This window comes from Tamandua tetradactyla, chromosome 7, assembly GCF_023851605.1.
Source record: "Tamandua tetradactyla isolate mTamTet1 chromosome 7, mTamTet1.pri, whole genome shotgun sequence".
Classification (NCBI taxonomy): Eukaryota; Metazoa; Chordata; class Mammalia; order Pilosa; family Myrmecophagidae; genus Tamandua; species Tamandua tetradactyla.
The window spans coordinates 33,816,032-33,839,706 of NC_135333.1; the positions used below are offsets into that span (position 1 = coordinate 33,816,032).

The 23,675-nt window shown below is 36.8% G+C and overlaps 3 protein-coding genes across 12 annotated transcripts in view; 1 reads left to right on the top strand and 2 right to left on the bottom strand.

Moving 5' to 3' along the window:
• The window catches only part of ST13 (ST13 Hsp70 interacting protein), a 29,753-nt gene extending 18,479 nt beyond the window's left edge, over positions 1-11,274 (bottom strand). The window contains exons 1-3 of one of the 3 annotated variants that reach the window (XM_077168953.1): positions 10,769-11,274; positions 3,212-3,269; positions 1,308-1,383 (exon numbers count right to left, since the gene is read on the bottom strand). In XM_077168953.1, coding sequence (XP_077025068.1) covers positions 1,308-1,383; positions 3,212-3,268 — 133 coding nt within the window. In that variant the 5' untranslated portion in view covers position 3,269; positions 10,769-11,274. Of the gene's footprint in view, positions 1-1,307; positions 1,384-2,085; positions 2,108-3,211; positions 3,270-10,704 lie in introns of those variants that run through there. The other 2 variants (XM_077168952.1, XM_077168954.1) reach the window with 2 other exon arrangements.
• Positions 11,275-11,289: 15 nt separating this feature from the next.
• XPNPEP3 (X-prolyl aminopeptidase 3) overlaps positions 11,290-23,675 on the top strand; it is a 170,699-nt gene continuing 158,313 nt past the window's right edge. For 3 of the 8 annotated variants that reach the window (XM_077168950.1, XM_077168949.1, XM_077168951.1), the window contains exons 1-2: positions 11,291-11,511; positions 11,897-11,971. Coding sequence is in view for 3 of the 8 variants with exons in the window: in XM_077168948.1 (XP_077025063.1) it covers positions 11,448-11,511 (64 nt within the window). In the remaining 5 variants the exon portion in view is untranslated. Of the gene's footprint in view, positions 11,512-11,896; positions 11,972-17,481; positions 18,609-23,675 lie in introns of those variants that run through there. The other 5 variants (XM_077168948.1, XM_077168943.1, XM_077168944.1 and 2 more) reach the window with 3 other exon arrangements.
• On the bottom strand, positions 16,922-18,499 carry DNAJB7 (DnaJ heat shock protein family (Hsp40) member B7). The gene is given in 4 exon segments (XM_077168955.1): positions 16,922-17,383; positions 17,385-17,432; positions 17,434-18,097; positions 18,099-18,499. Coding segments are annotated over 4 exon segments (924 nt in total). The 5' UTR covers positions 18,257-18,499; the 3' UTR covers positions 16,922-17,329.

The window sequence follows — 23,675 nt, forward strand, 5'->3', positions numbered from 1 at the left end:
TGCTGAAACAATCTGAAGGTAATACATTTAATGACCTTGTGGTTCTTTGCTAATGTTCATTTGCAAATGCTAAGTTGTGGAAGAATTAGCCATAAAGCAAACTTTTGTTTAACTCCCATTCAAGATTTTCTTAGGGGATAAAAATACATATGTGTCAAACTGTCAATAACCAAAAATAAAAAATGGCAGTGTGATTTACATTTTCTCACCAATATCACACAAAATATAACCAAGTTAATTTTGAAGCTCCAAGGAAAGGAAAAGGTAACTTATAAAACCTAGCTAAACCAATATAAGAATTTCTGATGAAATTGAAACTTTTCATAATACAAATAGAATCATTTTAAACATTTATCTAACATAAGCCAATATACAGATTTTAACTGATTGGCAGCATTACGTAAATTACAAGAATATCTAAAGAGTATTTTAATATAGATAAATTTTCAGAGCTGCAATTTATCTTTGAATTTGATGTAATAATACTGACTTGACAGAAGAGTAAACGAGTTTATTAAACTCGTACAGACAAGTTTTTGAAACTGGTATGCTATGGATTCAAAGTCAAATCTATTCTAAAATGATGAACCAGTCTGTATCAAGGTGGATATAAATACTAAAGGAAAAAAAATTTTGGTACTTCATTTACTGGAAAACTTTTAAGTATGTTTAGACTAAATTAGGTGCGCATCCCTACTTTTCACCTACAAATATCATGCAATATAAATAAAGGTCAAGAATTTCCAAGAAAAACCCAACACCCAACGTGAGAAGTGCTATTTGTATAAAGTACAAACACACTGGATTTTCAGGACTTCAGTATGAAAAAAGAAGGAAAATACCTCAACCATTTTTTTTGGTATGCTGTATATAGCAGGGTCACATTTCATTATTTTTCCATGTGAGTTTCCCATTATTGCAGCACCATTTGTTGAATATTGTTTTTCGTTTGTTTTGCTTGCTTGTTTTTTCAGGAAGTGTACTGGCCAGGAACGGAACCTGGGTTGGGTCTCCTGTATGGCAGGTGAGAATTCTACTACTCAACTACACTTGCACCCTCCTCAACCATTTTTTAAATACTGATTACATGTTGAAATATTTTTGATATATTGATTTAAATAAAACATTATTATTCAAATTAGTTTCACTGACTTATTTAAACTTTTTAAACATGGCTACTAGAAATACTAAATTTCATATGAGGCTCACACTATATTTCTATTAGCACTGGTTTATCAATTTAATAAAAATCAATACAGGACTATATCATAAGGTATCAAATACAAACTACCATACCATCCCCTCACCTAGATCACTTTCCTCACTTGATGGTTCTTCTGTTTTTACGGTTTCCTCTGTCTTCTTACTATCTGTTTTTTCTTCCTAACAAAGGGAAGACAACAATGATATCATTATTTAATAACCCACCCAAAACATTCACCAAATTTATGTAAAAACTATTCAAATACTTTATTTCTCAGTTGTTTTGTTTTGGTAAACTACCTTTAATTTTTTTGTTTTTGTTTCTTTTAAGTATAGATCCAGTTCCTCATCCAAAACTTCTGTACTATGTGTTTAAGAATTTAAAAATTTTTTGCATTTTAAAAGGCTTAATACAACGCTTAGACCAATAACATGGAACTCTCTCATCAGGTTCTGCAGTACGCAACTCTCCAAAATCAAGCACCTTAGTTTGTCTGCAATATAAAGTTTGAATATTCACAATTAAATGAGATAAAGACTATAGATAGCCTATCAGTTTAATTATGTTTTGCTGCCAAATGAGTTTACTAAAAATCTTTATATTTTCAAGGGTTTTTGAGTTGTAGAATTGACTGTGGAACTGTAATACACCAACAATGAAAATTCAAATTAAAAGTACACATGATGGGCAGGCCACAGTGGCTCAGCAGCAGAATTCTCGCCTGCCATGCTGGAGACTCGGGTTCATTACATGGGGCCTGCCCATGTCAAAAAATATATACATGATAAAGAGCAATTTCCTTAAACCTATAAATAACCAGTGGGGTTTCCTATATCCTATTCTAGATATTCTCTACAAATATAAAACAATGCTGCACTTACTTTCATTTAACAATGCCATATTATCGTGAAACATACATCATTATCAGCCCACCTCGATCTATTCATTCAACTACATTAGTGTATCATAAATACTAGTTACTAGTTCTAGTTATTTAGGTTGCTTCCCCTTTGTTTCCTAAAAAAAAAAAAAAAAAGGAATCAGTCTCACCTTCTTAAAAAATATTTGCTGACACACTACCACATATGTACAAGTGCTAGATGCTTTAGGATATACTAAGAATGAGCCCAGTCATAATTCTAAATGAGATTACAATTTTTTTTGGCAGAGATACAGATTATATATAATTTTGTTTTCACAAAGGTCACATGGTAAAAGATCTTATTCATGGCTCCAGAAACTACCCAACTCTAATAAATGACTCATCTAAAAGGATAATAACTTGTTGGGCTTTTGCTTAATTCTTCTCATTTCAGTTGTTTATAGATAAAACTTCTATTTTCAAATCCAAACAAATAAACCACGTTTAGCACTGTAAATAATAAAGTAGCAAGTTTTCTTATGAATTTAAGACTAATGTGAAAATTTGAGAGAGAAAACCTTTTAAATGTGCAGGTAGAAATGGGAGAATTTTGAAGGAAGTATTCTCAAGTGTACACTTCCCCCTCAATTTCAAACTTCAGCTACCGGTAGACTCCTCTGCTCTTACACAACTGTTTGGCAAATTGGCTAAAATAACACCATCAATCATACTTAGAAATATCTCTCAGGTGGTAGGGGGAAAAAACTTGAGATTACTAATCTTGGCTATCTGTTTATTTATATAGCAAACAATAAGATACCTATATGGCATAAGGCACTGTGTAAGTGCCAAAGATACAATGATGAAGATGAAACGTGTATCATCACAAAGCCTGGGACGTATAGGTCATGCATATAACATAAATAAAACGTTTATTTTTAAAGAGTTAACATCCAACTCAAAATTCTCAGTTTTAAATCAGATTTGAGAGATCTGGTCTCCAAATGGAAATTTTACAAAGATCTTATTTCCAAGTGATTTTGGGCAAATCAGGGAAAGTAATTTGAAAATAGCAGTTAAAAAATACTCCTTAGAATCCTTATAGTACTTTATCACTAAATACACAAATGAAATTCGTACCTTACCTTGATATTTTCTTCTACTTTAGCTTTATGAGTAGCAGGTGGTATTTTACCACCCATGCTTAAGAAAGAGGAGAAAAAAATTGTTTAGAAAAGTAAAATTCACAAAGTTAAACAACATATATGTCCTTTAAAAAGTTAGGACATTCAGACGGCTATTCAAAACAATTCAATTAATTTGAATGCTTTGGTATTGATTACTTTTCTTTCCCAAATTTATTTTTAATGTATTCATTAGTGAAAATCTAACCCCCTCCTTGCCTCAATGAGCCAAAATAAACATAATTATATACTTTCCCTGTGTTTATTCCTAGAGGAATAGAGGTAGAGAACCCAGCATATACAATTATTTGTACAAGGTTTTAGTTTAGAATTCAGTAGGTATATTCAAATCCAAAACTTGAAAATTTGATACTGTTTAAATAGTTTTATTAAAAAATTCAAAATGTTTACTTTTCCTCTGACTGGGTAGGATTTTTTGGAGCTCACATTGGGTTCCAAGGTTATGATTGGGAACCTACAAGGATTTTTCTTGCTTATATTTACATGCCCCTAACGAATGGGTTTCCGCCTCCTGTCCTCTAAATTTTGTCCATTAGTACCTCTTCCTAGCTTGCTTTCCTAAATTTCCAAGGCCAACATCATGAATTATGAGCAAATAAATAGTTCAGGAAGAACTACTCCTGTATGATCCATTTGGTACAAATGTGTAATCTGTATCTCAATATGCCCCTTTTCATGTATTTACTGGCCATGTGAAAACTTTTTTGTGTGAAGTTCAACGCTCATCCAATTTTCTATTACCGTTGCCTATCTTACTTGTAGGCATTCTTTGTATATTCCACAAATCAGCCCTTGTCAGTTTTATGTGTTGCAAATATCATCTCCCACTTGGGTGGTAGATTTCTAAAAACAACAATGTGCACACTTTCCCCACTGTTTATTTTTCCTTAGGAAACTTCCGTTTTCTTAGTAACCTAAGGAAAACGGCTCCATATGCAAAACAAAAAAAAAGAATAAGTATTACACAATAAAAAATACTTAATTTGCGATTTAGCAAGGTTAAACATTTTTTTTAAAGAGCAAGCAGGCAAAAAAATTTATTGAAACATGTGAGAGAAAATGGGTTGGGGCCTTGTAAAAAAGAAAGGCTAGAGGCCAGCAAAGCTCAATTTTAATGACAGGAAACAGTACAACTACAAAAATTCTTTAAAATTTTGTTCTACAGCAAACAAACAAAAACACTTTTCCAACAGAGGCGCAGTAATCAAATACTAGTTCTCTGCAATTAAATTTTAATGAAGACACAGAGTTTCTTTTTTGGGGGTTGTGTGCTGGTTTGAAAGGATGTATGGACCCTAGAAAAGCCATGTTTTAATCAAACTCCCATTTCGTAAAGGCAGAATAATCCCTATTCAATACTGCATGTTTGAAACTGTAATCAGATCATCTCCCTGGAGATGCAATTGAATCAAGAGTGGTTGTTAAACTGGATTAGGTGATGACATGTCTCCACCCATTTGGGTGGGTCTTGATAAGTTTCTGAAGTCCTATAAAAGAGGAAACATTTTGGAGAATGAAAGAGATTCAGAGAGAGCAGAGCAGAAGGGCACAGTCACAAGAAGCAGAGTCTGCGAGCCAGTGACCTTTGGAGATGAAGAAGGAAAATGCCTCCCTGGGAGCTTCACGAAACAGGAAGTCAGGAGAAGTTAGCAGATGATGTCGTGTTCGCCATGTGCCCTTCCAGATGAGAGAGGAATCCTAACCTTGTTCACCATGTGCCTTTCCAAGATGACAGAGAAACTCTGAACTTCACTGGCCTTCTTGAATCAAGGTATCTTTCACCATGTGCCTTTCCAAGATGACAAGAGAAACTCTGAACTTACTGGCCTTTTTGAATCAAGGTTATCTTTACCTGGATGCCTTAGATTGGACATTTCTATAGACTTGTTTTAAATAGGATATCTTCTCAGCCTTAGAACTGTAAACTAGCAACTTATTAAATTCCCTTTTTAAAAAGCCATTCCACTTCTGGTATATTGTATTCCAGCAGCTAGCAAACTAGAACAGGGTGCATGGTCCAGGAATCAAACCTGGGTCTCCCGCATGGAAGGCGAGCATTCTACCACTAAACCACCTGTGCATCCAAAATAGGGTTTCTTGGGCAGTTCTTCTGAGTTTCAAAATGTAGCATCCAGGCATATATTTATGGTAACATATGAACTCAGTCATAACAGTCTAATGTTAAAACCCTGGGAGTGATAGTCCTGCAAAAATTTATTAAATTGAATTTCTTCCTCAGGAAAGACCAGACAAATTCACATTGAGAGATTCTACAAAATTAATGTCTTGTCAAAGTGAGGAAAGTCAGGAAAAGACTGAAGAATTGTTTCAGAATGTAGGAGACCAAGACACAGGACAACTAAATGCAACATGTAATTCTTAGGACTAGAAAGTATTAATGCATCAATATTAATTTACTGAGTTTAATGGTTGTATTGTGGACCCTGTCCCTGAACATAGAAAATATACACAATAGCATTTGATGAGGTTGAGGGTACAATGTCAGCAGCTTACTCTCCAACAGTTCAGGGAAAAAATTTCTTTACAATTTTTTTGTTTGCTAGAATTTCAAGAAACAAGAAAATTTTGAAACTTGGAGGAAAAACACAAGAGGGTTTATTCATAAGCTACATTTAGAGTTTCTCCAATGCTAGTAACTACAGGAAGTTAACACAGATTTATCGATAATGGAAATTTCAATTAATGCTTCCAAGATTTAGAAAAAGTTAAGCTTCTTGTCAAAAATTGCAACGGGCAGAGTTTTCGCCTGCCATGCTGGAGACCTGGGTTTGATTCCCAGTGCCTGCCCATGCCAAAAAAAAAAAGCAACATGAACTTTGCCAATATTGGCTTTTATGTCATATAATGAAGCAGAGCTGGTGCAGAGACCTCCTGGCAATGGGATCACACAGGACTTCTTAATTTAATAAATGTACAATCTGCTTTGTCTTACATATTTACCCACGCACATGGACAGAAAACTGGGTGCTATATTCTAAATTTACTGAGGGTAGAAATGCATCCTGTTCACTCCACTTGAAGTATTTATTGAAAAGTCACATGCCAGGTACTGTGTTGGGCAATAGGATACAGAGAAAATCCCTTTGGTCTAAAATAAATTCCCATAAAGTAAAATGATTAAAAAATAAAGTAGATAATGATGTTAAATGGGAGAAGATAGTCAGACAAAGCTTTTCCCTCCAGAAAGAAAAAAACAACCCCCCCAAATATATTTGTAGTCTCCCTGATCCCCACTATTTGATCAAAGATTTTTTTTTCATATTTCTCTAATTTAAAAGTTGCTAAACTAATAAATTCTCCCATCAAATGAATTTTAAGCTATGAACAATGGCAACAGTTACAGCAAATAAGCAAATGGACTGTTCTTTAACCTCTAAGTCTAGATAACTACGACTAATTTAGTAAGGAACTCTGAGATGATTTCAATTTAAGAAACCCTACTAGTAAGATTGGGCCCAGGAACTGTGGTGTAAAATAAGATCAAATATTGTGCTGCTACAAAAGGAATGAAGTCGTGAGGCATGCAATGTTGTCAATGAACTTGTGAAAACATTATGTGATACAAAATAAGCCAGAAAAAAAAAGAGCAAATGTTGTATGGTCTCACTTAGAAAATATTTAGAAAAAAACTGGGGTCTAGACTGTAAGCTCTTATAGCAGTCATTTTTCGTCTCAAGTGGTAACTGTTATTTTCTAGATTTTGAGAAGCTGTACTATAAATGTATAACCTGGCATTTCCCTGAAACTTTGGGTACCTGTGTGACACCTAAGACTCAGAAAAGGAGTTCTGCAGTTCGGAAGGTCAGCATTGCCACATACAACTGTTTAAAAAAAAAGAAGAAAAAAAAGATCAGGCTTCAATTAGAGACAAAAACAAAGCCGATCACATTGAGATTAAGATAATTCTTAATACAGGGGTAAGGAAGACAGTGTCTATATTTCAGAACTTCACATATTCTATGAGACCAAAGAAGAGAGATTTATTGTGTCCAAAATCTAAATTTTTCATAACACATAATCTAACTCAATCTGTTTGGCTATAACATTTATTTATTTATTTTTATTTTTATTTATTTATTATCTTTTTTTACATGGGCAGGCACCGGGAATCTAACCCGGCTTGGCAGGCAAGCATTCTTACCTGCTGAGCCACCGTGGCCCGCCCGGATAGAACATTTAAACAATTCAAACACAGGGAGCCCAGAATAAGAATGAGAGCTTTTAATCCTGTAAAACTTAATGTAATGTCTGAATAAATCCCAGAGTATTTTAAGCAGATAAAAAAATATGAGCAAAGTCCCTTGAGGGATGGAAGAAAAATTGTGGAACTATTAAACTTCACGACCAGAGAAACACCTTTGATACTGTCTCAAACATTAGGGATTACCAAGTCAATAGGCTAAGCCCTTGATCCTGAGACTTGCTTTTATGAACCTTAATTGTGTAGTGGAGGAGCTTATATTTATGCCTAACAATTACTTCCAGGGGATCTCATTTGTTGATCAGATGTGGCCTCTCCTTCTCTAAGCCCAACTCTGCAAGTGAAATCATTACCCTCCCCCCTATGCAGGACACAACCTCCAAGGGTGAAAGTTCCCCTGGCAACGTTGGAGATGACTCCTAGGGATGAGCCTGGCCTTAGGACCATGGAACAACAATGTTTTCCTAATCAAAAGGGGGAAAAGAATTTTAACAAATAATGTAGCAGTGGCTGAGAGAGTTCAAATAATTGTAAAGGCTTCTTCGGAGGCTACTGAAGTGAGCTAGACATTGCCACTATTCATGATTTACCAAACCCCAATCAAAACCATTCCTAAAGAACACCTAGGGCTCTAGATCATACAAAGGGTCCATGTACTACGATTACTTTCTAGAAACCTACAACCTCCAGATGGGTTCCTAAATCCTGTAACTCGGGGGGCCAGAACATCAACTAGTTCCATTCCCCATCCCATTTTAACAACAACTCTTTCCAAAATGAAAAAGTTAGAATGGGCACAGCTCAAACACCCCTAAAGACTGGAAGAAAGATCAAAAGATAAAGTAGAGTTATAACAGAGAAAATAGTATTTAACAAATGAGTACGAATGCTGAATCATTATACTGATATTTCTTTTAGTCTCCAGTATCTTGGAGCAGCTAGAAGTAAAAGCCTAAAACTGGGGAACTGTAACCCATACCAGACTCTGAATTCCATAATTGTTGCAGTGAGCTTTGAAATTTATTACTTTTTTGTATATGCTGTTTTCCACAATAAAAAAAAACAAAAAAAGATTGGGCCTAGGAATATTCTTGGACCAAATTTCTCCACACTGAACCCAATCAGCTAGTATCTTGGACTGCCTTAAGAAGACAGTAATGAAGGCAGAGAAAGGAGTTGATATCACCGCAAGCAAAGGCCAAGGGACAATTCTTATGTAAATTTAAATTTAGAATGAAAGAGATAGCAAAAGCTTTCATGTCAATATCTCAACAGTTATAATTAAGCCCCCTATCTATGCCAAAAGATGCTTCACCTCAGACTTAAATGTAGGAAGCTGCAGGACAACTATAAATGGAACCAGAAAAAATATTAGAATTATCGGACAAATACTAAAATAAAATAAGTGGTTATTCTTTTTTTGAAATAGTGTCTGACATTTTCTAGAGCTTAACCAGGAATTCTCTACATAGCCATAATAAGTCCAGCACAATTTACGTGGTAATTAGACTCCTTTTAACTTTTCTTTCATACTCTTCCTCTTTGGTAAGAACAAAACAAACAAAACACTATATCCACTCAGTATAACGTTCACTCTTAGTGCCAGCTATTTCTTCCTGTGGTCACCCTCTACTTTACCTGGAATTTTAGGAGCTTTCCTCTGATGAGTAGATAGAAGAGGATAAAAGCATACAACTAACTGAGTGAGCCTTCTGGATTATCAAGCTATTCAACAGAGAAAGCCACTGAAATCTCGGCTGCAATTTCTACTCTTGAAATGTATCTCCCAAAGCAAAAGGCAGTTAATACCACTAGCAAAAGCCAAAGTCATGTAATTCCAAACCCTAAAAAAATTCAGACTTTGGTAAAATTCAGTTTCCGTAACAGGAACTTGTAAGTTTTTCTGTTGAGAAGCAAACTGGGTTGATTGTTAACACTATAAATTGACTAATTTTAATACAGTAATTATTAACCATAAGTGTCCTCAAAGTTTTTTTTTTCAGGGAATCGAACCCGGGTCTCTAGCGTGGCAGGCGAGAAATCAGTCACTTAGCCACCGTTGCACCGTCCAGAATTTTACATACATAACACGAGCAAAAATCTTACAGAAACGAGAAAATTGGTGAGGGGGAAAAAAAAAAAAGACTGAACCTTCAAAGCAAAAACAAATTATACCAGCCATACAATGCTGGTTGTTACTAACTTAAGTTTCTTCGTTGTAACAAATTTGTTGGCAGGAATACTCTAAAATATTTGGTTATCATGCTTTCATCTTCCCCTATAAAAATATTACTAAAATATCCACGTCAATGCTTAGAACAACACCTCTTAGAATTCACAATGCTTTGCATTCTCGCTGTTGACCACCAGTAAGCAATCTCTTTAACATTCCCACCAGCAGTAGTGGTTACTGTTAGAACTTCTCTTCGGAAAAGATTTCTCTTTCGCCTTTTCTCTTCCCCGCCCCTCTAACGTGTAGAATGCTTATCTCTATTACACAGTAAATACCAAAATGAATTTTTGTACTTATTTATCTGTATCCCTAAACAGACTATACTTATAGTACTTGCCCAGCACTTGGCACAGTGCCTGTTGAATTAATTCCGTGCACGTAGTGAGAAACTCAAGAGTTAAAAAAATAACAAGAATGGATCCTAGAAGCATGGCGGCTCTTGCAAAACCACTTTCTGAATCTCTAAGTGTTCGGAATATCACTGTCACCAACAGAGATTGCCAAAATAATTGACGCAGTTAGGACCGCTGTAAATATAAGAATCATCCGATCAAATGTAGTTATTATAAGAATATATTAGTCTATTAGATGATAAATTACTATTGTTATTATAACAGTATTTAAAGGGATGGTGCTTAAAAGAGCTGCTATGCGTCAATGCGACCTAACCTGGACACCAGACAGAGGAGAACACATACCACGCCAAAGATCCGGTTTGCGGTGCTCACCCCTCTCCCCGCATGTCAGTCTCCAAGTCACCTGCACCCCTCCTTCCCCGCCCCTGTACTATTCAAGGCTTCTGATCTTCCATTAGTCCCTGGGAGACGCCTCTCTTTTCTGGGCAGGGAGCGAGCCACAAAGAGACCCCGACCTCGCTTCGCCCTCACAGCCGCGCTCCCCTCTCCTCAGCCCAGCTGCGGCCCGCCTCCCTCTTCCCACCCCCTGCCCACTCCCAACGGTCCTCAGGCCCGGCCTCACCTCTCCACCCACTCCCTCAGGAAGCGCATTTCCTCGGTGTGCAGAACGCTCGGATCCTGCTTACACATTTTTACGAAGGCCCGAAGCTCGCTCACTTTGCCGGGATCCATGGTTCGGAAGCAGCAGGAAGCAAAGGGCGCGGCCGAGAAAGCTGCGGTCTAATTCCAGGCCGGAGTGCTAGCTCAAGAGTGACCGCGTAGAAGGGGGCGGCTTCCTCGAGGCAGAACAAACTAGAACCCCCTTGGCCGCTGGCTCCGCCCACCCAACGGTCTCGTGACCCCGGGCCCTTGGCCCGCTCATTCCTACTCCCGCCACCTCTGCTTCTGCGCACTAGCAAGAACCTTCTAGAAGTCTGGCTGTTCGTGCCGTTGCCTGCCTCTTTACGTACGCGTTCTTATAGTCTTAGCTCGGAACCAATTCCCTGGATGAATCAACCTACTACATGGGCGCTTCCCAGGTGGCGGGAGATATCAACCTTTCCAAGGAACCATTTAGAATCGGCTATTCTGTAAATGTGCGCACTAAGTAGAGCATGACGCAACTACCTCCGCCAGCCCCAGCTGAAGTCGCAGCCCTACGTGTGACGTCAGCATTCGGCGCCGCCGTGGGAGGAAAGCCCGGTCAGTGGCGCAGGCCGGATGGGGAGGGGCTGTTGGCCCGGTTTCCTGGCGACGCGGCTCTGGTGGCGGCAGCTTCAGCCACCGTTTTCCTCCTTCTCTTCCTGACGCGTGAGCGAGGCCATCATGCCTTGGCTGATGTCAACTCCCAGGCTGGCTCCCGCCGTAACAAGTGCCCGCGGCGTCTCAGGTTAGCCTCTCTTCCCACAGTGTTCTCTCCGGGGTTTGCTCTCTGTGGAACCTGAGGCACCCCAGAGGGATCCCGGTTGGTTTCAGGAGAACCTTAGTTCGGCGGCCCCTCCTGCTGCTGGGTTCTCTGCTCCCAAACCGTGGACTTCTTTACCTCCTGCGCCTGGAAAAGGGTGGGCCCTGTGTTCTGTCATTGAGGTATTTGGGGGAGCTGAAATGACTGCAGCGAGACATTTGTGTGCTATTCCTCAAAAGGGCTGTCTTCAAAGTTACTCGGTCTCAGAAGCTGTCAGCTACTGCACTTCTTTAGGTAACATAGTCTCTGTAAATCAAGTAGTTCTTTTTCTGTTAGGTCAATTTAAAATCTTATTTTCATGTTTTCAAAGAGTTGATATGAGAGCCGGCGCCAGAATATACAAAAGAAAAGCATGTTACACTCTGAGCAGTTCCTCTCAGAAGAGGTAATGTTTAAAAATACTCCCGGGGGTTTCTGTTTTTGAAAGCGTGTTTTTAAAAGGAAGATGAGGAAGCCGAAGAAGAAGGGAACCTATTTTTTAGAGTATACTCTTGCGAATAATTAATCTGATGAATTTAGAGCTTGATCAGTGAAAACTGTCTGATCTGCCTAGCTGCTGGATCTGTTATTGCGTCATGTTTCAGTTTTCTTAGCCGATTTGTGAATAATCTGTAAACCAGGGCATGTTGCATTTGACATTAAAGCTATGTCTCTTATGTTATTATACTTTACTTCGTTGTAAGTAGAATAATTACCTCAAGACCTGTCCTTACTGTAAAAAAAAATAATTGTCCCGTGTACAGAACTTGCTCTTCAGTTCTAGTAGTAAAGGTACTGAAAGCTATCATTCTCCAAGGGAGTAGGTGAAAAGTTAGATGGGCAATTGATAAATCTTAATCACAGCCTATGATATATGAACTGGGACCATCCTTGTGACTTTGGATTTCTTGAGACTGAAAATCAGGATGTAGGGCTAGATTCTGGTTTATACCCTTCAAAATATTTTTATGCTTCAGTTTCCTCAGTGGAATAGGTAAATTTAACCTGTTTACATCATAAAATATTTGTTGGCTTTTTAGTCAAATGAAGGAATGGTCTTGGATTTTCACAAGTCCAGTAAGCCAGGGTTGATATCCACATTTTACTTATGAAGAACTGAAACTAATGGAGAATCAAAAGTACAAGTTCCTAATTTTAGATTGCCTCTACTCCTTTTTTTTTATGCTGTTAGATCTCACCCTGGCTTAGTGAGTCCTTTTGGAACCTATTATTCATTGTGTGGGGCATAAAAAATTAAGTAACTTTTGAGTTAGTCATTGTGAATGAGTCTCCACTTCCCTGGAGTAACTCAGGGTCTAGTCAAGATGGTAGATAAGCAACAGATAAATGACAGTATAGCAAAGTGCTCTAATAGAATTTAACCCAGGTGACATGATAGGTCAGGAAAGGAAGTAATAGGTTGTCAATATCCTGTTATTCTGGGATTGAATTAAGTTTTAGAATTTGGAAATTTTACTGATCAAAGTAATCATCAGTAGAACTTCAAATGTCTGTGGTGCTCCTGGTCACCTTTCTTTGTAGAAAGGCTCTGGGTACACAGAGAAATGAATACCATAGAAAACTTTCTCTGTGAAAGTCATGCATTCCTGAAGTGAAAATGTTTTGACCAGGTAAAGGTTAAGAGCAAGATTTTATTAACTGTAATATGCAACATTAGCTTTATAAGTTATAAGAACAAGCAAAATAAGTACTAATAAAATGAAAGTAAGTTATATTTTAAAAGATGAACTAATTTAAGATAATTATAAATCTAGGATGGGGAAGGGAAATATTGAAAATACTAAGGAAAAGTAAGTAGAAGATAAATTTTTTAATGCCTGTGTGCAAGTAATAATTCATTCAACACACATTGAGCACCAAATAGAAGCATTGAGCATAAAAATTCTCTACCTGCAGTGGAAAAACAGATACGTGGAGAAATAATTGTAATATGATATACCAGGCCTACTCATAGAGGTACAGTGTTATGGAGAAGAAAGAAGTAATAGATTAGTTCCTAGGAAATAGGAAGAGTTAAAGAGGAACTGTGGGCATGCCTTCAAATATTAGAAGGGATTGACTTCAAAGAAGACATTCACCAAGCAAACTAGAGGAAAAGAGCCATTGAGGCAGGGCAACATATGCAGAGGCACAAGCACTGAAACATGGTGGCATTGCAGTCATTTGATGTGACTGGAGGAGCTTTTTTGAAATATGTTCCTGAGCTTGATAGATGTTATATCAAAAGGTTTTATGCTCAAATGAGTATAAAGAATTGTGTAAAATAGTGCCAGTAATAGACAAATTCTAAGTCTCTCAGAGGGAGATGTGTCTGGCAGTAATTTGGCAAAATATATTTGAATGTGGAGCCCTTGTTATGAGGTGAGTTTTAAACTGGTATCCCTTGTAACACATTTTTGAAAAAGCTGGGCTAGAGAATAGAGTATGTAAGAAGACATGATAAAAAATCATGTAGAGAAGAAAGCTGGTGGCTGAGTCATGGAAGGCCTTGTGTAATATGTTACTGTGTAATATGTTTTTCTTCTAATCTTGGGAAACCATTGAAAAAATTTAAGCTTACTGAGTGAGATGATCAACTCTAAATCTTAGTTATACTCTGATAAGAGTAGAAAGTTGAAATGGGAGAGCATGTCAGTTGCATTCTTGAGTTCTCTGACAGTGTTTTTGGAAAACTATTTTTTTTCAATTTTGAATAATATCACATACCTGATGACAGATAAACTCTACTAAATGTCATTTTATGTTCATGTTTAAAATACCCTAAGCTAAATGGTTTTATTTTCTAAAAATAAGCTTTAAAGCTGATTATCCCTAGTCCCTCTTGTAGAATAAATGACCATTCCTCCACACCCACCTCCCCACCTGCCCACCCACCTGCCAACAAAACAAAAACTCACACTTTTCTATAGCAATAATTTAAAAATTGTAGATGTTATTTTTTCTGACTTGTTGCATTGCTAAATAGAATTGAACTAAAGTTCACTGAAGATTATTGTGTTTTAGTGCTGTTAGATTATCCCTTTCATATGCAATGAAATTTACAGTAATTACATTGCTAAGAGATAAAAGATTAAAAGAATATGATCAGTAGGTTTTTTTAGCTAGAAAGGAATTTGATGACAAGGAGCATGCAGGATGCAAGTCAATGCAGAAATTTTATTTCAGTGCATCCCTAATAAATCTAGGCATCTCAAATGTAGTGTGTCCAAAATTTCAGTACTCCAGGACTGTTTCAGTTAATGACAACTCCATTCCTCCAGTTACTAAAGCCCCAAACCTTGTCATCCTTGACTCCTCTCTTTATCATACCCAATATCCAGTCTGCCAGTAAATCCTTTGTTCCTACCTTTAGAATATATCCAGAATTTAATGACTCTTCACCACCCCCACCTCCCAGTACCCTGGACCAAGCTACCATAATCTCTGGTCTAGATTGTGGCACTAGCCTCAATATCTTCTTTGCTTACTTTGAGTTTGTTTTCAAGAACAGCAAACAGAGTGGTCCTGTTTAAGTGTAAGTTAGATTATATGACTCCTTTGCTCAAAACCCTCAGTGACTTCCTACTTCACAGTAACAGCTAAAATCTATACTGTGATCTAGCAGTCTCTGCCTAATCTGACCTATTACCTCTTTGACTTCATCTACTTGTTCTCTTACTCTGCCAAACTATCCTCAGTGTTCCTCAGTCATACTTTGCATAGCCTGCCTTAGGGACATTGTACTTGTTTTCTCTGCCTGGAATTCTCTTCCACCAGATAAATCATACGGCTAACTCCTTCACTTCCTTTAGTTCTTTACTCAAATGTAACCATCATTTTCCCTGTCTATTTTAGATAAATTTCAACCCTCCCTCCCCAAAACTTCATAACCCCTTCCCCTGCTTTATTTTTGACTTAACTTCAGACTATATTCTGCTAAATATACCTGTTTAGCATATCTTTGTCCTGTTTGTAAGCTCTATGAGGGCTAAGCTTTTTGCTGATTTGTTCATTAACTGTATGCAGAGCACCTAGAACACTGGTGAATAGCAGGTGCTCAAAAACTATTGTTGGATTAATTGCTGAATAAAAATTAAAGGTTGAGAAACAATATATTTTGAAAACAAAATAATTACAGGAAGCTAAGAAATGTGTTGAAACCAAAATAAGTTGGTTTACATTAAACAGATGTATGCAGACATTTAGCTGAAACTACTTGCTCAATACCTGGTAGTTAAATAACTCATCTATTTTTCTCCCAACATACCTCTTCAATTATAATGGCTAACAGTGTTTTACAGTAAGGGATTTGTATCTTCTTTGTGCATCTCAAAATAGAAAATTTCATCCCAAACAAAATCATTCCTGTCAATCCTAAAGAACACTAGGGCTTTATATAAGATTATACAAAGGTTCCATGTACTAGGGTAACTTTCCAGAAACCTACAACCTCCAGCTGGGTCCCTGGACCAGACAGTCTTGAAACCTACAGGGCCCAGCCTCTCAAGAACATCAATTAGTGCCATCCCGCATCCATGTTATCGACAGCCCCTTCCAATGTGAAAAAGTTAGAAGGGGCATAGTCCAAATACCCCTAAAGAGTGGGAGAAAGATCAAAGATGATGGAGTTACACACAGAAGTTAGGGTTTAACAAATGAATATGATTGCTGAATCATTATATTGTATTTCTTTAGGCTCCAGTACCTTAGAGCAACTAGAAGTAAAAACCTAAAATTGTGAAATTGTAACCCGTACCAAACTCTGAAATCTGAATTGTAACTGTACCAAATTAATTGTTCTGATGTACTTTGAAATTTATTGCTTTTTTGTATATGTTATTTTCCACATGAAATTTATTGCTTTTTTGTATATATGTTATTTTCACATGAAATTTATTGCTTTTTTGTATATATGTTATTTTCCACAAAAAAAGAAATGGAGGAATATAACAGAGAAGATAGGATTTAACAAATGAATATGACTGCTGAATCATTATATTGATATTTCTTTTGCTCTCCACTATCTTGGAACAGCTAGAAGAAAAAATGAAAAATCATGGAACTGTAACCCATATCAAACTTTTAAAAAATGTTCTATAACTACTTGTTAAAATGTACTTGGAAATTTAATTCTTTTTTGTAGATAAGTTATATTTCACAATAAAAAAAGTTTAAAAAAAAAAAAGGAAAATTTCCTATCTGAAGTGATTCACTGATGGCCTACCACATATGTATGATATTTGCAATTATGTCTGGCTATTTTTAACTTAAAATACTTCATATTTCAGTTTTTAATTTATAATCTTTAATTTATGTATTGAATGCTCTGCCTCCATTGGAAAAAAGTCATTTCGTATATTATTATATAATCTGAACCTGTGTATTTTCATACGTTTTTTACCTCCTAGTGCTACCAGTAGTTTAGGTGTTGATATAGTGATTTATTAAAAAGGAATGAAATCGTTCTTAAACTCTACTAAAGAAAAATTCTATAATATGCAAATATTTAGCTCAAACCAAAAAACAAAGTAAAAAATCTTTGTTGTTTTCCAGATTCTTAACGTCACCATTACCACAAACTAATCTTTTTCTGACAACCTAATCCAAACAACTAGTATCCAAATGATAACAATCCTGCTAAAAATGTTAAAATATAATCTTAGTATAGTATTAAACACATATTATCTACAATGCCCTGATTAACAAAATGCACAAAGAGTCATGTTCAATTGTTATATGAACATAGTGTGTCTGGAAAGTCAATTTAGTGATTCCTCTTGGTTGGCTTCTTTTTATGCCCCTCTTTATGCTTCTTTTTTTTTTTTTCTCTTATTACCTTCTTTGAATCCTCCTGAGAAAATGGAGGGGATCCCTGTCACTGGTGACTCAAGGTATACTTTGCTCATCATTGTCCACAAAACTATACTGAGATATGTGTTTGGAACTATAGGGATTTGGAGAATAATTGTTGAATGATTATATTCTCCAGCTGCATTCTTCTGCAAAGCCCTCGTGATCTGCCAGACCATTTATGAGCAAGGATGTCAGCACACAATCATCTTTAGCTTCTTCACTTTCTTGGATATTTTCAATAACTCTCTTTGTATTGATATTTCTGCCATTAACTATTTTACCTGAAGTTGTAACAAATATGTAATTGCCCATCCCATTATCGTCAAATGCCATGGAATAGAATGAACCAAGGCCCTCCTGCTCCAGTGAACCGTGTGAAGTATATGCTGTATCGTATGAAGAAAATCTGTTCTCAAAAGGTGGATATTCACTGAAGGTAGAGAAAATCCATTCTGAACCTCTGCTTCTGCTTCCATAGAAGCACTTTGGGTTATTTAAAAATTCTCCAAAAAAGTCAAATGAAAATCGGTCCCTTTCACCAAAAATTTCTTTAAAGAAATCATCTGGCTTACAGAATGTGAAGCCATACTCAAAAGGGTTATCAAAATGTCTTCCACTTCCACCCTTTAATCCTTCTTTGCCATATTTATCATAAATGTTGCGTTTTTCATTTGGTAATATATGCCTCAGCTACTTCTTTGAATCTTCTCTCTGCTTCTTATTTATTTTCTGGATTTTTATCAGGGTGCCACTTCAGGGCCACTTTAAGACAAGCCTTTTTAATGTCCTCAGATGAAGCATATCTCTATACTCCTAGAACTTAATGATAATCTACCATGTTTCAACAGATCATTGAATAGAGGTGTGCTGGGTAGTGAGGACTGTGGTTTCTTCTCAGCTGGTGAAGGTGGTAGTCAGTGACTGCAAAGAGGCACTTTTACATTGCAGACAATGTCAGTACCTTGAGCCACTGCTAGGAGATAGAATACTGATTATGTGGCAAGCACGGTTGCAAGTTTATGTCATAGCTGCATTATGGTGTCATTCTGGGCTTGAGAAAGGAACTGGACCTTCTAATAGAGCTAGTCCAGAGTCATACCAGACTCTGAACTATTTCCCTGATATTTCTCTGGGAAGTGTCAGACAATGCCTCAAAAAACAATGAGGGGCGGGCCACGGTGGCTCAGTAGGTAAGAATGCTTGCCTGCCAAGCCCGAGGACCAGGGTTCGATTACTAGTGCCTGCCCATGTTAAAAAAAAAAACAAAACAATGGGACCTGTTGGTATTGGCCCCAACATGCATTTTGTTATCACCTGCCCTCTAGGTTATTAGACCTTGATTGCCTTACCTCTTGTTATTCCATGTTTTGATTTGGGGAAATGTGAATATTAATGGACTATGGGGAAAAAATACTCAGGCAGTTAAAATTTGTGCATTTCAGTTAAGAGACTGACAGTTCAATAGGAGATACAAAAAGTAATTCATTTAAAGTAAAGGCCATGATGGAGGGACCTGGATACTGAGCAATCATGCTAACCCAGATTGAGGTGTCAGGGAAAGTTTCTGGAGGAAGTAGTCTAATATGTAAGCTTTCTGCATGTCTGTAGTGAATCATTTGAGATGTTGCTATCTTTATCCATCTAAAATTTACCACTGTACAACATGTAGTTAAAGGTTTTGACAATTGTGCATTTATGTATTCAGTATATAATTACTGAATGCCTACTTTTTGTCGAGCACAATTTAAGGCACTGGCAATGATAGTGTTGAACAAAATAAACAAGGTGCCACTTTTCATTGTGCATGCATTGACAGAGGAAAACAAATAATAGGTAAATTAAAAAGTTCTAAATGATGAGGTGCATGCTTCAAAAAATAGAAAGGAGTAATGTGACAGAGGGAGGGGACTACTTTAGATTGGTTTCACGAGGCCTCTGAGAAGGTGACATTAGAGCGGAGACCTAAATGACTAAGAGTCAGCCATGTAATAATCCATATGTAGCTACTACCCATATGTGACTATATTAAATTGAATTAAATGTTCAAGTCTTCAATCACATTAGTCACATTTCAAGGTCTTATGATCGCATATGGCTAGTTGTATCATGTTGCCCAACATACTTATAGAACATGTCCATCATTACACAAAGTTCTGTCAGACACACTGATCTGAGAGAGTTGTCATAAGCAGCAGCAAATGCAAAGATCCTTGGGCAGAAAGTAAACTGTTCATTGAAGGTTCAGAAAAAACTGTGGCTTGAGCATATTCAGTGAAATTAAGAGTGGTAGGAAATGAAAAGAGGTGGATGGATGGAGAATCATGTAGGGCCTTGTGGGATATAAATTTAGCATTTAATATTTTGAATAGCTTTAATGAGGTATTATTGACATATTTAAGTGTAACATTCGATCAGTTTTGACACATTTATATACCTATGAAAGCATCACCACAGTCAAGATAGTGAGCATCGTTCATCACCTCACACTTTCCCCACCTGTTTCCTACCTCTTTACATATGGCTGACTCTTACTTATTTAGGTCTCAGCTCTAATGTCACCTCCTCAGAGGTGAAACCAATCTTAAGTAGCCCCCTCTCTCTATCACATTACTCTTTTATTTTTTTGAAGCACGTACCACATCATTTCAAACTTTAAATGTGTTTAATATTTGTTTACTCTCTTCTATCCTACTCTCTCCATCTCATCTCCAAAGAAGCACCAATCTGTTTTCTGTTACTAAAGATTAGTTTTTATTTTCTGGAGTTTTATACAAGTGGAATCATACAGTATGTGTGTTTCCTCTAAAGTGTGTAGGGAAGAATCTGTTCGTTCCTCTCTCTTGGCTTCTGGCAGCAGCTTGCCAGCAATCCATGTTGTTTGCCATGCTGTCTGTTTCCAAATTTCTTTTATAAGGGCCCATCCTACTCCAATATGACCTCATTTTAATTTGCTTAATTCCATCTGTAATGACCCTATTTTAAGATAAGGTCATATTCTGAGGTACTGAGGATTAGGACTTCCAACATATCTTTTGGAGCCATAATTTAATCCACAAGAACATACTAATTGTCAAGATGGAATTCTTAAAACTCAGTTAATTTCATTCTCTCCAGTGTGTGTGGTTACATGTATACATTTGTGTTTTTTTTTTAACTTTTTTATTAATTAAAAAAGAATTAACAAACAAAACATTAAGATATCATTCCATCCTACATATACAATCAGTAATTCTTAATATCATCACATAGTTGCATATTCATCATTTCTTAGAACATTTGCATCGATTTAGAAAAAGAAATAGAAAGGCAACAAAAAGAAATAAAACGATAACAGAGAAAAAAAAGATTATACATACCATACCCCTTACCCCTTGCTTTCATTTACCACTAGCATTTCAAACTAAATTTATTTTAACATTTGTTCCCCCTATTATTTATTTTTATTCCATATGTTCTACTCTTCTGTTGATATAGTAGCTAAAAGGAGCATCAGACACAAGGTTTTCACATTCACAGAGTCTCATTGTGAAAGCTATATCATTGTTCAATCATCATCAAGAAACATGGCTACTGGAACACAGCTCTACATTTTCAGGCAGTTCCCTCCAGCCTCTCCACTACACCTTGAACAACAAGGTGATATCTACTTAATGCATAAGAATAACCTCCAGGATAACCTCTCAACTCTGTTTAGAATCTCTCAGCCATTGACACTTAGTCTCATTTCACTCTTCCCCCTTTGGTCGAGAAGGTTCTCTCAATCCCTTGATGTTAATTCTCAGCTCATTCTAGGGTTTTTCTCAGTCCCTTGGTGCTGAGTCTCAGCTCATTCCAGGATCTCTGTCCCACGTTGCCAGGAAGGTCCACATCCCTGGGAGTCATGTCCCACGCAGAGAGGGGGAGGGTGGTGAGACTGCTCGTCATGTTAGCTGGAGGGAGAGTCCACATCTGAGCAAAAAAAGAGGCTCTCTTGGGGGTGATTCTTAGGCCTAAATTTTAAGTAGACTTGACCTATCCTTTGTGGGGTTAAGTTTCATGTGAACAAACCCCAAGACTGGGGGCTCAGCCTATAGCTTTGGTTGTCTACACTGCTTGTGAGAATATCAGGAATTCAACTTGAGGAAGTTGAATTTCTCCCCACTCTCACCATTCCCCGAAGGGGACTTGCAAATACTTTTCCAGTCACTGATCAAATCACTCTGGGATTCATCGGGGCACCACTCTGGACAAACCAACAAAATCTCATGTCCTACCTGAGATTCCAAGTACTTATGACATTCAATGAAACTATCTACATGAGTTATATTAGGAAATGCTCTAGTCAAAATATAAATTTTGTAACAAACATTTTTTGCTTTAGTCTCACACATAGAGAAATGTTAATTTTTAAGGGTGTTATCACACCCTTAAAAATTTATTGTGGTTATGTTAAAAAGGAAGAACCTTATCTTCTAGACATACACTGCAATAGTTACAAATGAAGCAATATGATGTTGGATTAGTCTCAAAACAATAGAGGTGGCATGGATTAGGTGAGAGGATGAATGGGGGTTTGAGTGAAAGAAGACTGGCCATAAATTGATAATTATTGAGGTGGGATGATGTGTACATGGGAATTGATTTTACTGCTCTATCTACTTATGTATGTGTCTGAAAGTCACTAACAAAAAGGTGGGTTTTTTCTAAAGATGAGATAAGCGTAGAGAAAAATGAAGGAAATAAGTAAGCACTCTGGAAAGCAATCTAAGACAAAGAGTTAAAGAGCACGGCATAGTAGAAACAGTGCTAGATCCAGTTCTAGTCTTAATTTAACTATTTATGTGATCTTGGCAGGCTATGCCATTCCTCTAATTTCTTCACATGTGAAATAAAGCAGTTATATTAGGTAAGTGGCTTTCAAATTATTTTGACCAATGTCCACAGCAAGAAATATATTTTACACAGTGACCTAGTATACACAGACTTGTATATTCATAAAATGTTATAATTTTTTAAAAATACTGTCTTTTAATGACTAATGTACTGATCTTTTTTCTCCTCTATTTCACTAAAAAAAAAAAATGGTTTGTCTCAATGCAGTAAAAAGATTTTATGAATGTAGTGGGTTGAATGGTGGCCCCCCCCAAAGAATATTACAGCCTTATCTCTGGAACCTGTGAATATGACCTTATTTGAAAAAAAGTCTTTGCAGGAGGAGTTAAGGCTCTTGAGTTAAGGAGATCATACTGGATTATTTGAGTGGGCCCTAAATTCAATGCCAGTGTCCTTATAAGAGAAAGGAAGAGGAGATCTGGGGCAGACAGAAGAGGAACAGGCAATGTGACCAGAAAGGCAGAGATTCAAGTGATGTTGCAATAAGCCAAGGAACACTACAGCCACCAGAAGCTGAAAAGGCAAAGAAAGGATTATTTCCTAGGGCTTTCAGAGGAGTTGTTGCCCTGCTGACACCTTGATTTTGGATTTCTGGTCTCCAGAACTGTAAATTAGTTTCTATTGTTTTAAGCTGTCAAGTTTGTAGTAATTTGTTATAGCAGCCTCAGGAAACTAATACAATGACCTACTAAGATTACAACCTAGAGTTTGAAAAACACTGCACTAAAAGTCTATGTCTCTGTATTGAGATCAGTTCCAGTTCAAGAGAACAATGATCTTAATAATGTTTAAGAGTATAAAGTGATTCTGAGATCAAAACATCTGAGAAACACTGGTTTAACAAGATGGGGTCAAAACTTTTTTTTTTTCCTTAAATAACTCCCCTTGCCCACTCAAACATCAGATACCCTATTTCTTTCTTGCAAACACTGACAGTGGTGATCTAAGTGAAAACACACATTCTTTGGCCCATTTAAATTTTTAGTTATGTGATACTTGACATTTATGTTGAAAGTAAAAAGAAAGCACAGGGAAGAGATGACAGGTTTTCTATGTACAGGAATGTGCTGGTAGAATGACTGGGATAGAGAAGTATGAAGAAAAAGATTAAAATGAGAAGTTTAGCAGAACCACCCCAGATTTTTTTTTCTTTTTTTTTTTTTTACCTATAATCAAACTCTTGTCCTAAATAAAGTTCATAAAACACAGGATGCAGATATATTTTTCCTTATTAGAACAAATAGAGGCATGCTATATATTCAGTGCTTTCAGATCACAATTGGTCAATACTGATGATAATGGCCATGATGTTGACAGCTAACATTTATCCAGTCATCATAATCCCCAAAGTATTCTAAGCATCCTATATGTATTAACCACTTTAA